General features: G+C 40.0%; 1 protein-coding gene and 1 long non-coding RNA gene across 2 annotated transcripts in view; both read right to left on the bottom strand.

Moving 5' to 3' along the window:
- Positions 1-7,170, bottom strand: part of LOC106525724 (uncharacterized) — a 46,242-nt gene extending 39,072 nt beyond the window's left edge. Inside the window, exon 1 of the long non-coding RNA XR_001311157.1 lies at positions 7,103-7,170. This is a non-coding gene — a long non-coding RNA (uncharacterized LOC106525724). The remainder of the gene's footprint in view (positions 1-7,102) is intronic.
- Positions 7,171-11,597: 4,427 nt separating this feature from the next.
- LOC106525723 (thymosin beta-12) lies at positions 11,598-13,751 on the bottom strand. The gene is made up of 3 exons (XM_014020051.1): positions 13,644-13,751; positions 12,611-12,724; positions 11,598-12,526 (listed from the first exon to the last, which is right to left on the bottom strand). The coding sequence occupies exons 2-3, from the start codon at positions 12,708-12,710 to the stop codon at positions 12,498-12,500; spliced, it is 129 nt and encodes a 42-aa protein (XP_013875505.1). The 5' UTR covers positions 12,711-12,724; positions 13,644-13,751; the 3' UTR covers positions 11,598-12,497.
- Positions 13,752-14,348: the final 597 nt, after the last annotated feature.

The following is a 14,348-nucleotide window of genomic DNA, read 5'->3' as shown; positions in this document are numbered from 1 at the left end:
AAAAAAAAAATTGCCCCAAAAAGCATTAAAACAAAAAAAGGTCGCTTTTCTAAACTTTGTCTTCTCTAGTTTTTTTCCTGTTTTGTTCTTGCGTTTTGAAAAAAATAGTTTCTTCCCTTTTTTTGTCATGTTTCTGTTTTTGTACAACGAAATAAAACTGCTATTCTCCTGAGAACTATTTCCAGCAACAGACCAATATGCATTTCTTGCTCTAGTGGGTATTTTTGTCAGCAGGATGTGGAATAATTTAAAACCAAACAACTGATTTTCTTGATTAAGCCTTTTTTGTGTTTTAACTGAATTAATGTTAATATTTATTTTTGTTCCTGAGTGTACAAAAAAAAGCAGCTCCTGGTGTGGACATGAGGACTAATGTTTTGATCTGAATGCACACTCAGGTTCCCTGGCAGGACTTTAGCCTCCTTGTTGTCTAACCTTGCTGTGTGTCTCACTAACCTTGGCTCACAGCCATGAAAACAGAACCCAACTGAACTCACCAACAGGAAGAGAGAAAAAATAAAAAATAAAAAAAACAATGCCAAACAAACACACGACCTGAGCTTAAGTGACCCCAAGCTCTTGGGATTCTTCAGTTCAAACATATTGTATGCATCCATCTTGCACCATTTAGCATGACTCATTAAAGCATATCCTGTGTGCATTTCAAATACCACAGAGACGTTTTGCAATGATGCCTTTGAGCAACAGCCTTTGAGCAAGCTTCATGTCACACACTGCTTTTAATGGCWCCATAAGCAGGTTTAATCTAGAAAACACAATGAGATGAGGAGCAATGAGCCATCTTACAGAGGRTAGTAAAACCACAGGGCCTCAAAATACACAGCTGYCAGACAGGAAAAAATAAWAATAAACTCTCCTTTAGGCCACATGCACAGAAGAACAGAGAAATACCATTGGTAGAAACAGGCATCAAGCCTTATATTATCAGGGAGACTCCACCCTGATAACAGGGAGAAAGACTGGCACAGAGAAACCACAGTTTATTCTTAGTTTAATGTAAGCAGCAGCAGGAGGAGGATAAAGGCCTGCAGTTTCCCTTACTTACAGCAGGAGAAGTGCAGCTCCAATCAGGACAGTGGGAGAAGCTGAAGGCGCCTTTCCATATCTGAGCTATCAATCAGCACTTGYGCAACTCAAACACTGTGGGCTGAAAAGGCGTCCCGAGGCATTTAACCTGCACGAACAGAGCCGAAGTACTGAGAAGACTGCAGAGATAATCAGAAACAATGAATSTGTCTGATCCTGCAACGTGCTGCAGGCTGAGGCCCATCCRTCCRTCCGTCCATCCCAGTAACAATACACAGCCTGGATGGGGCATCTCAGAGCACACAGAACCAATATTTACTGTCATCACACACATGTTAATGTTAATTGTCTTATCTCCTTAGAGATCACTTCATTACAAAACACCAGCCTGTCGGGACCATCTGAAGCCATCTGGGTGCTTTATTTAAAGAAAAAAGAAAAAAACTTGGATCCGTCTTTGCAGGTTTCAGTTTGACCTTCTGCTCCACTCGACTGCACGTCGCTCTCTTGCTGATTAAAAAAAATTAAAAACTTGAATAAGGGCCCAACCTGGCAAAGCTCGTTATTTCCAATGGGCAGTAATTAAGCAGCTCTCCCATGGGATTACTCTGGTAATTAACACTCATGATCAACACTCTTTCAGCGAGGGAATCAGCCTTGGGGAGTCTGTCAGTGCTGTAGTCTTTGGCTTAAAACATTTCATAAGCAGAATTGCTTTTGTTCATGTTTTTCCAGTAAAGCTAGGCGTGACAGAAAGATTTCACACTTGGACCCTAATCCAGTTGRTTTTTCTCATGCAGTATGATTTTCAAGACCGTGTTAATCTCTAATTACTTCCCATCTCTGGTGAAGCTACTATGCCACTGAGCTCCATTTGCATAATCTTAGCACAAAAAGTAAGGAAATTTGTTTTTGGTAGATTTATTTATTTATTTATTTATTTATTTATTTATTTATAAGAAGGCCTCTTGGTAATTAATCTTGTGGCAGGCACCAGATTGGCAGCATCTGGGGGTATCAGAAGCTCAAAACAAGTGTGAGTAGGCTGGGCGATATGGCTGAAAAATGATATGACTATACAAATGTTTCATCTCAGTCTATATTGATAAGTATTAATTATTTTTGTTTTACCTCTTAGAAATAAGGAGAGAAAAGGCTGAATAATACAGTCAAACTGGTGACGTGAATTTTCCTCTTTTATCCACAGTTTCCTCTCGAGCTGTTGCACTCTTTTTCTCCTTTCACTCCACGTCGTTCTTTTTTTATTTTGAAGTGGAACATGCTTCTGTGCATGTTACTCAACAGGCTGTTGCCAGCTGTACCAAAGACTGACTGAGTTAGCTGATGCCACTGAGCTTGCTTAGCTGAGCTGTGAGAGTTCGAGCGGCTAAAGCTTTTCCTCTGCCTACATCACCCAGAATGCCGTACGGTTCTGGATCAGACATATTGTTATTGATACTGATCACTTGTCTATCACGACATACGGCATTATTGTTTTATCACCTAGTCCTGGTCAATAGCAACTGCAAAATAAGCTGTTTGGCAGAGATTTGGCAATTTTTTCATGTGAACAACCCACATACTCAGTTCTACTGCTCATCCCACAAATGCATTTTCCWWACAAATGTGGCACCATTTAAAAGGAAAATTAACAGGATTTTCAATGATTTACTTATATTTACACTTTATTGCAGAGAAGCATTGTTACTACAAAGAAATAATCTAAACCTTCATATTTCCTTACTTTTTTGTGCAAAGTATAGAATCCACTACTGCACAAAATTCTTGTGACTGTCAGTGCCATTTGTAATTTTGTCACAAGAATGCGACACAAATATTGTGCCAAAATGATGTGATATATTCCTGACCAATTTAGGGCCAAATGTTGCTGGTTATATGATGTATAATTTATGTTTGGTTGATTATTCCTTTGTTGTGACAGTCCTTCTTGGTAATAAACCTTACACAGCTGGTAAACTTGTTTATCCTTAAAAGACACCATATACTTCTGCAGAGAAATGCATTTGAAGGTTGAACTTGAGCAGCAGAATATGTGGGTTGTGTCAAAGAAAAACCTAATGAATTTTTTGTCAAACATTTCAGATGCAGTTGAAGTTCAGACTTTCAGTTTTAATTCAGTGAGCTGAACAAAATGATTGTATAAAAATGTGAGGAACTAAAGTATCTTTTAAACACAATCCCTTCATTTCAGAGGTTCAAAAGTAATTGGACAGATGAAATAATTGTAAATAAAATGTTCATTTCTAGTACTTGGTTGAAAACCTTTAGTTGGCAATGACTGCCTGAAGTCTTGAACTCATGGAATCACCAGACGCTGTGTTTCCTCCTTTTTAATACTCTGCCAAGTGTTCACTGTGGTGGTTTTCAGTTGCTGTTTGTTTGTGAGTCTTTCTGTCTGAAGTTTAGTCTTTAACAAGTCAAATGGGTTGAGATCAGGTGACTGACTTGACCWTTCAAGAATATTCCACTTCTTTGCTTTAATAAACTCCTGGGTTGCTTTGGCTTTATGTTTTGGATCATTGTCCATCTGTAGTWYGAAACGACCACCAATCAGTTTGACTGCATGTGTCTGGATCTGAGCACACAGTATGGCTCTGAATACCTCAGATCATTCAGCTGCTTCTGTCCTGTGTCACATCATCCATAAACACTAGTGACCCAGTGCCACTGGCAGCCATGCATGCCCATCACACTGCTCTGCTGTGTTTTACAGATGATGTGGTGCTTTGGATCAGGAGCTGTACCACACCTTCACCATACTTTCTTTTTTATCCCTGTCATTCTGAGATTGATCTGTCAAAACAATGTTCTTCCAGAACTCTGCTGCTTTTTTAGATGTTTTTTTTTAGCAAAGTCCAGTCTAGCCTTTATTCTTGATGCTTATGAGTGTCTTGCAGCGTGCAGTGAACCCTCTGTATTTACTTTCATGCAGTCTTCTCTCTATGGTAGATTTGGATATTGATACTTCTACCTCCTGGAGAGTGTTGTTCACTTGGTTGGCTGTTGTTCTGCCTTCATCCACCACTGTTGTTTTCTGTGGGCTCACAGGTCTTTTGGCATTGATGAGTTCAGCAGTGCTTTATTTCTTTCTCAGGATGAACCAAACTGTAGATTTTTCCACTCCTAATGTTGTAGCAATTTCTCAGATTGTTTTTTTTTTTCTCTGTTTTTGCAGCTTAAGGATGCTTGTTTCATCTGCATGGAGAGCTCCTTTGACCGCATGTTTACTTCACAGCAAAACCTTCCAAATGCAAGCAGCACACCTCAAATCAACTCCAGGCCTTTTATCTGCTTAACTGAGAATGACATAACAAAGGGATAGTCCACACCTGTCCATGAAATAGCCTTGGAGTCAATTGTCCATTTACTTTAGGTCCCTTTAAAACCAGGGTGGCACATGTTAAGGAGCTGAACTCTTTCATCTAATTTTAATGTGGATACCCTCAAATGAAAGCTGAATGTCTGGACTTTATGTCCATGTACATTATATAACTATAACTTGAATATGTTTCAGTAAACAGGTAAAAGACTATCTTGTCTAAATTATTTTAGTAATTTTGTTGTATTTCTTTTTTCTTGTCTCTGACCTTTTGAAAATTTGTATTGTGTTAAATATAATTTTACTATATATGTTGCTACATGGAGAGAGTGGGTGGGGTAGGTGGGTTTCATTTCTGTTTTAATTTTTTTTATATTTTACTCTTTATATAGCTATATATATAAAAAAATGTGGTATTGTACATTTGATGTTGATTTTGTATGGTTGTACACTCTGAATAAATATATTTATCCAAAAAAAATAGGTAAAAAGACAAGATTTGTGTCAGTGTCCAAATATAAATGGACCTAACTGTAGGTCTTCTTTCTTTAGACCTCAGTTATTACTGTTGTAGGGGTCACCTCGAGGTGACCCATATACTGTCAAAAGTCACAGCCAGTGAGATACTAGCTAAAATATCCTCTTGACTATATTGACTATAACATTTAGGTAACTTGGCCTAAAACTGATGCTCAGTAAAACAGCTAAAGTAGTTTGCAAACAACTTTCACCTAAATAAATTCATGGCAGAAATTTCCTGTTTAGTCGCTCGCAAAACTGAAACCAAAAGTGTTTGCTGCTGCTGCCTGCAGCTTCTACGAGTACGAAGGGGCGACGGTTCGAGGTTCGGATCTGGGCCTGAGGTGGGGGGGAGGGGCACCCTGTCCATGGCTCACAGGAAATGTTGAAACTGTCGCTGGGTTTGAGCCCACAGCAGCGACAGTAACTCTGCTGTGCAGGATCCAAACTCACTCTTTAGTTCACTTTCACGAGAGTTGATCTCCTCTCAGGTCACAGGGAGTCAGAGGGACACTCTGCTATCTCCACAGCACCATTGATTCCTGAGTGATGCTTTGCCTAATGCATTTACAAGCTGTATCAGTCAGCCAGCATTGATCGGGGCTCCACCTGGGGCCACACTAATAGAGCATGTCCAGGATAAACAAAGCCAGCTGTAGACATGCAGCTCAGTCTGCACGCCTGTTAATCCCAACACTCTGACTGGGCTTCAGTTTATCAGTTAGATGGTGAAATTAKCAGCTGTAGAGCTGTTTAACTGCCTGCTCAGCTCTGATGTAAACATCATTTATGCAACCGGAGACCTGAAAAGCGCGAAGGGAACTTCTTCAGCTTCCCGTRCATCGTTCTTTTTTTGCTAAAACTTGGTGTGTGCGCGAGCTTTTTGCTCACCTTTGTCTTTTGGCAAGACAAGTGCCATGAAAATTTCCTGCTTTCTTCCTAACCGAACAAAAAAAGACACTTGTCTGTAAACACATTGCGAAACATTTCACAGAGAAACACATGTGATGAAATATGTTATTGTTGGGTTTTTTTTTTTTTTGTTTTGCTTGTTTAGTTATTTTTAGGGCCTGTGCTGTTGTTGCATGAAACAGGAGAGTGTGTTTCATGAAAGGCCATGTCTACATTTGTTAATTATTAATTTTTTAGGCATAAATGAAACAATCTGTTTATTGTCAATCATTAATCCAGCTTCAGCATTACATTTGTTCAAAACCGGTGTAATGCATCCCCACATTCTCCAGTGTTTCTGTCGGGCCCTCCTTTGAAAAAAGATCATTAATAAAACCTGTTTATTAAGGACAATACAACATTATCACCATTCTTTACCGTTTTCTCTGAATAATTTTTTTGTTCAGCTAAAAACATTTCATAATAAGAATAGGTATAAACATTAGGTGACTTACTGACTCTCCAGGGGATCCAGCTTGATAAAACTGCCTGACTTACTGTTTCATAAATGACCAGAAATTAATATAAAGCAATAACCCATCCATGTTTTTCTTGATCTAATCCGGTAGTTCTCAGATCATGGAGAAGCCCCCCTGCRGGCCTGCCAGGGGGTTTATGACATTACTCTGTTGGTGTTTATTTATTTATTTTTTAACAACAAATTATTCAGAGGAAACMAAAATAAAATAAATAAGTAAATAATTTAGTAGGTCCTCTGGATGTGTTCTTCTTCACTGCAACGCTTCTTCTCTCCTCTAAGAGACGAGGAAAGATGAAACGTTTCATTAAAGAACCTTGTGCAGAGGACCTAATGTTTTATTATTTTTAACTGGATTATTGAGATGCGTCCGATTATTCAAAGGCAACTAAAAAGAATGGTTATATTATTGCATTTCTTTTAATAAACATGCTTATATTCATTGGCTGCAACACTAATCAAAAAGTTAGCTTCGCTAACCCCCAATCCGCTAACTAAAAAAATTAGCTTTGCAAATAAAACCATAAAACATGYGTATTTACATCTCCCAAAAGGCTTTAGGTCATTTTCCCTGTCCAAAATCCCTCTTCTGACCATAGTACAAGGATTTATGTCACACTTTTTCCTCTCCTTCCAGTTGAAAACTTAGCAGGTGTACACTAACATGCTAATAATGCTAAAAACACAAGCAAGGGGCAATAGCACAATCAAATTAAACCATAATTATGTCTAACATTAGAAAAACAGAATCAGGAAAGCTATCTTACCTTTTCTGTACTGCATTATATCCTAAAGCCACCAGGATAAAACCTAAAAGTTGAACACTATTCATGGAAACACGACAACTTGAGAGTGCTTTGGTCACATGATGTGATTCAACCAGAGTGGACAACCATTSATATATTACTGGATTGGGCTTCACCTGAGTTGGGCGTGGTACACAAGAGGGATTTTTAGGGACTAGCAGCAGTTGGTACAAGACACACCTCCTACAAACACAACCCTATCTTTTTTTGCTGRTTTTATCTAATTTTTTGTATGTTTATTTGTTTAATTAATCTAACTTTATTAAACTAACCCTAACCCTTTATATTTTTTATATATGGTTTAATTGTATCTCCTTTTTAAAATCTTTTAAGGGCCATGCTCATTGTTTGCATTGAAAAATTGCTTCCGGGGCCACCATTGCAAAAGTGGGCGTGTTTTATAGAGGACAAGGGGCGTGGTTTGTAGAGGACAAGGGGCGTGTTTTATAGAGGACAAGGGGCGTGTTTTATAAAGGACTAAGGGTGTGGTTTGTAGCTAGTTCTTATTGGATTTTGCAGTGAGCTGTTAGCTAAACTTTGAAATCAATGAGCAGAAAATGTTGTGGTGCAAACGCGTAATAAATGTACAAATAAATGTACAAATGGCTCAAATAAACTGCTGAATTAAAGACAAGAAGGTTACAAGAGCAAAGGGGATTATGTTTCACAGGTAAATGATTCGCATATTTAATCAAAATTATTTTTTAACTATAAAACTGGTATGCTAACAATCAATATCCTTCAATGTTCATGTTTAACATTTTTAAATAGATTGTTGTCAAATATTTTATCTACTGATACAAAGTAGTAAAAAATATTGGCTTTTAATTTCAATACTGACCAGTAATATTTCATAAACAATGATGCTGGCATACAGCAAGGATATCCACAGAATGTTAATGCTACAAGCACACAAGACAGATTTCTCAGGTGTGCTGTGCTGCATGATGAGTAAGAGGTTTTGTGTATTTATTTATTTATTTTTTTGTTAGCAGACTTAAAGTTAGCAAAACTAGCGGAACTTAGCAGAAGCTAGTTGGTCTGCTAACGGTTTCCAAAGCTAGCAAAACTGCTACTTTGCTAAACAAATTAAAGATTAGCTCCACTATTAGCTGTGCTCATGCTTGATTAGTCGGCACATCGTAACTATTTTGTCTTTGAGCATGGGGGTACTATTTATTTATTTATTTATTTATTTATTTATTTATTTATTTATTTATTTATTTATTTATTTATTCATTCATTTATTTATTTATTCATTCATTCTATTTTATTTTATTTTATTTTATTTTATTTTTCACCAGGGCAGACAGAAAATACTGTAGTTTGAGAAGCACTGATCTAATCCAAAGACTCTAACCAGCTTTAGTTTCATCCATATGACGATGTGGACATGCCCAGCTGCWTTAGGAACCATATTATATTTCACAGGCTGATGCTCATATGCTGAAGTGGAAAAAAAAACACCAGCTGTGTTTGATGACCTCTCACCAAGCAGCTGAAAATGAACAAATGTTGCAGCCACATTTTTCTCTCCTTGTCTCTTTTTTTTTTTGTTGCACCAAGTGTGTAGCTGCAAGCAGAGATAGCAGTATACAACAACACAATGACCACAGACAGAATACAGAGATACTCTCTGGACAGGAAGCCATACCAACATGCATTTCCTGTTCTGCAGGCCGTTCTTGTCGGCAGACAGCGAGGAGGATGTTGTTGATGATGTTAGCCAGGTGTTGGCCTGCAGTCGGTGGCGACAGCTCCAGATTGGGTGGTTGCCATGGAAATCCACGGCAGACCCAGTGTTTGTCTCCACCAGAGAGGGGTAGATGGTGTGAATGCACAGAGGTGGCATGAGAGCTATTTCAACTGTACAGAAAATTTAGAGAGAAAAGAGTAAAGATGGCACTATTAGTCAGGATTAGGGATGCACCGATATGAAAATTTCAGCCGATACCGATATAATTATTGATGTTATGGCTGATAACAAGTATTTAATGATACTACACAAACACAAATTATATTATACATATACACACAAACACACTTGGGTCTTTTTTTGATACTGTAAATAAACAACCAGACCTCTGACATGACTACTTCAGTTATTCCTGGCTGCGCAGCATCAGTATCACTATCATGATCAAACAGATGCTGCTCAACAAACCATCTCACCTCCCAAAACACAAAGATAAAAAATGGGAAATCAATATCAGACTGTAAAAGCCATTTGTATTAATAAGCTAAAAACTTTATGTTAAATATGTTTTTTTTATTATTTTCAGTTATATCTATGAATAATAGTTTGCTATTGTGTTAACAGAACAAGATAAGCAATTGTACGTTATATGAGCTTATCACGTGGTACATTTTGATTGGTTACAAGATCGGCAACATAAAAGCCTGAAAGGCATCAGCGGGGCAGAAGTTTAGCACCTGAGAGTAAACACAGTCTTTGTACCATCACTTTCTACTTGTCTTGAGTTTGTTGTTTTTGTATTCCTCAAAGTTCAGTAAAGTCACATAACGTAACCGCCGACGACAAGACTCTTATTATTTGAAGAAATGTGTCGCGTTTGAAAGAGCTTTCTGTGTGTTCAACTAGTGAGGGCCGGCCACACTCACACGGACGGTAAAGGGATCCCTGATTAGTTGTAACATTAGACTTTATTTRRTAAACATATATTTTAACTGAAAAATAAAGACTGTAAAAATACTGTAGGMTGTTCATTCTCCTCTCATCACTGAGGTCCTCCATCCACATGACAGAGAGGGGAACACAAACATGACTCAGTCTGTAACTGAAAATATGGATGGAGGACTTCAGTTTAGCTTTTTTGTTTGTTGCGCTAGCGCCGAGCTAATACATATAAGGCAATATAGCRTCGGCGCTAGCACAAAGGCTAACAGGCTAAGCTGAGGTTCTTCTTCCATGAAGCAGCTCTGTTGTCCTCCATCCATATTTTCAGTTCCAGGCTGAGTCATTTCTACCTTCTCCTCTCTGTCAACGCTCTCTGGTTTCATTTAAAAGAGTCGATCATCAGATATTGTCCAAGATTAACCTTCAGGGTGGATATAGCTCGCTCACTCCGAGGACCTATCCACGTCATCATTTACCCAGAATGCTTTGTGTGCAAATAAAATGGCTCCGTCTGTGTAACATATTTTAAAAACTTACAAAACTAAACATCCTACAGTATTTTTAGTCTTTATTTTACAGTTAAAATAAATGTTCATCAAATAAAGTCTAATGTTATAACTAATCGTGGATCCCTTTAATATCAGCCCAGTTTTACATATCGGGATCAATACTGATATCCTAAAAAAAGACCAATATCGGCCGATACTGATATTAATGCCAATATATTGTACATCCCTAGTCAGGATAAACTGCATCAAAAGATCCACCATCCTTTATTGTAAGGGATATTTATCACTCATGTGGGAACAAATGCATGCCTTCAGAGTAGACAGATGGTCAAACAGCACAAGGCGCTGCGCTCATAATCTCCTGAGTGTCTGAAACACACCAGCAGGACAGGTTTGATGCAGACTTGCTCATCAGAGAAAATCTCTCCCAAGCATCCGGCCGCCCAACGCTAGGCAGTGACTCAGCAGCAGCTGTTGTCATGGGTTACCAGACACCCATGGAGGATGGGATGGGGGGTGGATCAGCTCATTGCTGACACATCTGACTCCCCCTGCAGAGACTCCACCCAGTCAGCTGCTTTTAAATCCTCCACTTTCACTGGAGGCCCCGCCTTGTGCAGCAGGCCTGAGGAGGAGGTAATCCCATCTGAGAGGCCTCATCCAACCACAGCTAGCCCACTGACCTGCAGAGCTGCCCCCGCCCGCATCCACGCAGATTAATGCCTCATTAGGAGCAGCTGATTTAACAGTAATCCACTTACATGCTGGATTTGTGGATCTGAGATCAATTGCAGCCTCTACCATGTGATCAGCTATTTTAACATGTACCCATCATCAATACTGCAGTGATCAGCCCAGCTCTGACATGAATCAGCAAAAACTGATCTTCATGCCCTGTGAATTGAACAAAACCTTCCAATTACACACTTTCAGTACATGCCACTTCCAGGAAATACCCATGTCCCACTAATGACATTAAGGCTTTGTAGCTGCTTGCTAATTTGGGACAAAGGGCCATGTAAATCTCTGGCAGGGACTACAACCAGTGTTCTGGGTCAGCTCAGGGCATGCTGTCCCATAATCCACTGCTCAGATATGCAGCATAACAAATCATTTACACCAGATTAGACCCTTGGGTTTATTGGAAATCATCTCATTTGAACCAAGTCTACTTCCTGGATCACCAGGTTTAGATAACGCTCCCTTTCACATCCAGTCACAGAACTACAGCTGAAGATCCACCCTCGATGCTGTACCAAACAGGACTATAATCCCAAGAATTACAAGAGAAAATCAGGCTAGACTACAATTTTAGTAACAAATTCTTTTTATTACAACATTTCACGGCTTTCCATTTCTGGTAATGTTTGTGGCAGAGTAACATGATTGCTGGGAATTTACAAAAACTCCAAAAAAGTAGTTTAACAAAAAAATAAAATAAAAAATAAACCCATACACACCAGTAATCAAAGTTTCTCACTTGAGACAATTCAGAGAGAATTGGAACACAAAGCTACCCTGAATTAACTCACAAAACAGGGCTAAATAAATTCAAATTTAACCCCAAATTTAAAAAAAAAAAAAAAAAAAAAGTCCCTTTGAACATCTCCCAGATCTAGATGGAATCAATTTAAATAAAAAAAAAAAAGTTGTGAAAACTATCGATTTTTGGGCTTTTACATTTTGGCCAGCGTACAAACAAAAAGTTGTGCATTTCCGAAAAATTAGAAGACGAAGAGAATAAGCTTGATGCCTCAGCTCAGGCGCACAAAAAAAAATTAAAAATATAAAGAAAAGCAGCCACGAGATGTTTGAGTGGTGAAGGTGGCGGTGAGACAGCGATGAGCTTCCTGGAAACGCAGGCCACGCCTTGTCCTCCCCCCCCCACCCCTCCTTTAACCTGCACATCCAGAGCTGGCAGTCAGTCATGGTGGCGTTCGAGACGTCTTCTGCTCTTCATACCCCCCACCCCTCCTCCTCCTTACGACGAGGCGGCATCAGGAAGGGTGGGTGGACGGGGCCCCGACTGCTTTGACAGGGGCGTCATCTGTCCACGGGGGGTGGGGTGTGCAGCTTCGTTATGGTCGTCGTTTTGTAAATTTCGGTTACAAAGTTATACAGCTAAGAGAAGTGACTGAAAACAAGGCAATGCGGGAGGAGAGAGGGGAGGGGGAGGGAGTGTACAGTGCATGACAGGGCGGGAGAGGCTTCATGATGCTTGCTTCTCCTGTTCAATGGCTGTGGAAGGAAAAAGAGCAAAAATCAGACTAATCACCTGGACAGAGGGCGTAAAAACAAACAAACGACAAAGACTGGGCTTACTYTCTTTTGTTGGCAGGGGGTTCTTCTCCTTCGTCTCCGTTTTCTTCAGCTTGGTCTTGTCGAAGTTGGCCACCTCTGACACATCAGGTTTGTCGCTCATTGTTGCGGTTGGGTCTGCGAGGAGAGGCATGCAAAAAATGAGTGAACAAAAACAGTTCTGCACTGAAAACCCTGACATGCTGGTGACGCCATTTAAAAAGATGGGAATCTGAGAACAGGGGGAAGGGCGTTGCCTTAAAAAAACCCTGCAGACAATCATTTGTTCAGTTAGACCGATTGTCCCCTCGTGGTGTTCGCCTCCTTTTCTGCACAGACTGGAGCCAGGCATGAGAACAGGGCTGGGGAGGCTGCAGACAATGACACCGAGGGCCGACATTTAAATTACAATGGAGAGTTCCCATGCTCGTGAACGGAGGGGGAATCATGAAGGGAGGCTATGAGGGACGTCAGCCTGGGGTTGGTTTCAGCTTAAATGCAGGAATTACGGTTTTATTCCAGGGATGAAGAGCTGATCCCAGTCTCATACCGCAGACTACTTTCACCCACACTCTAGAAGGAACCACCGCCCAGATTTTTTTTCCTCCCCACCTTCTCTTGAACGCCCCGCTAATATATATATAAAAAAAATCATTAAAGTTTAGGCTTAGACGCATTTCTTGCAGTTTTAATGCGACAAAAGCTCCAACAAGGCGTGTTCGCAAACGCGCTAAAGCAGCGTTTTTTGAAGACGGAACTGAGCGCGTGCACAAACAAAGGGAAGCGGAATGCGAGCGCGCGAGACAAAAGAGCACAAACAGCTTCGTTTGTCTCTTTCCTCCCGACATTTAGGGACTAAATAATTAAAAATAAAAGCTAGCTGCGTTCAGTGACAAAAAAAAAAGAGCTCAGTTTTAACCAGGTTCTTCTATACTGCGACATTCCAACATATCACTGCTGTTAAATACCAGCAAAGCTGCAGGCSGAAGAAGCACTGCGGGGACGGAGGGGAACAACAAACAAAAAGAATAAGCTGATATTAATGAAAAGCGCTCACCGAAGTGTTTCTTCACGGATGTAAAGTCTCTGGTCAACGGTTTGCTGCAGAAGTGATTCGCCTTTGCGCAAGCTTCTGATATAGTCAGAAATATGCTAATGACGTCTGACATCACCAGGCAGCATTCCCCGGGCCACTCCGCCCCCTGCCGGTGAGGCGAGGAACTGCACCCCAAACAAACCCTCCTCAAGCAGCATTTTATTTATTAATCTGTCATCCTGAATGCTTCATCATTTATACACTGAATGCTTCATCATTTATACACTGAATGTTTCATCATTTATACACTGAATGTTTCATAGTTTATACACTGAATGCTTCAGTGATAACCCGGTATTCAAAACAAGTGCCATAATTTTGAACCTCTCCTGTAACTTCGCACAAAAATATGCTCTTTCTCCTGACTTGGCAACAGTTCATGTGTATATTGGGCTCCACCTTGTGGCAATCCTGCACACATCCTCAGCTTCTGATTTCATGTTTACTGTCACGTATTCTAACAACCAGGTGTCAMTGATGAAGCCTTTTAATCATGCAGGTGTCTGTAGTAAGCAGCCTTCAGAAGCTCACCTGAACAGGTGGATGTAGTTGTGCCCAGGAGAAGGCCTCCTGCAGATCATCAACAGCTGGCAGTGGCCAATCAGAACGGTTGGAGTCAACTTGCCCTCATTTAAACAAAATGTTGTGTCAGCGTTTGAGTTAAAA

The sequence above is a fragment of the Austrofundulus limnaeus genome, unplaced genomic scaffold, assembly GCF_001266775.1.
Source record: "Austrofundulus limnaeus strain Quisiro unplaced genomic scaffold, Austrofundulus_limnaeus-1.0 Scaffold238, whole genome shotgun sequence".
NCBI classification, from domain to species: Eukaryota; Metazoa; Chordata; class Actinopteri; order Cyprinodontiformes; family Rivulidae; genus Austrofundulus; species Austrofundulus limnaeus.
The sequence above is the reverse complement of the archived record's forward strand: the minus strand, read 5'-3'. Positions and strand labels throughout refer to the sequence as shown.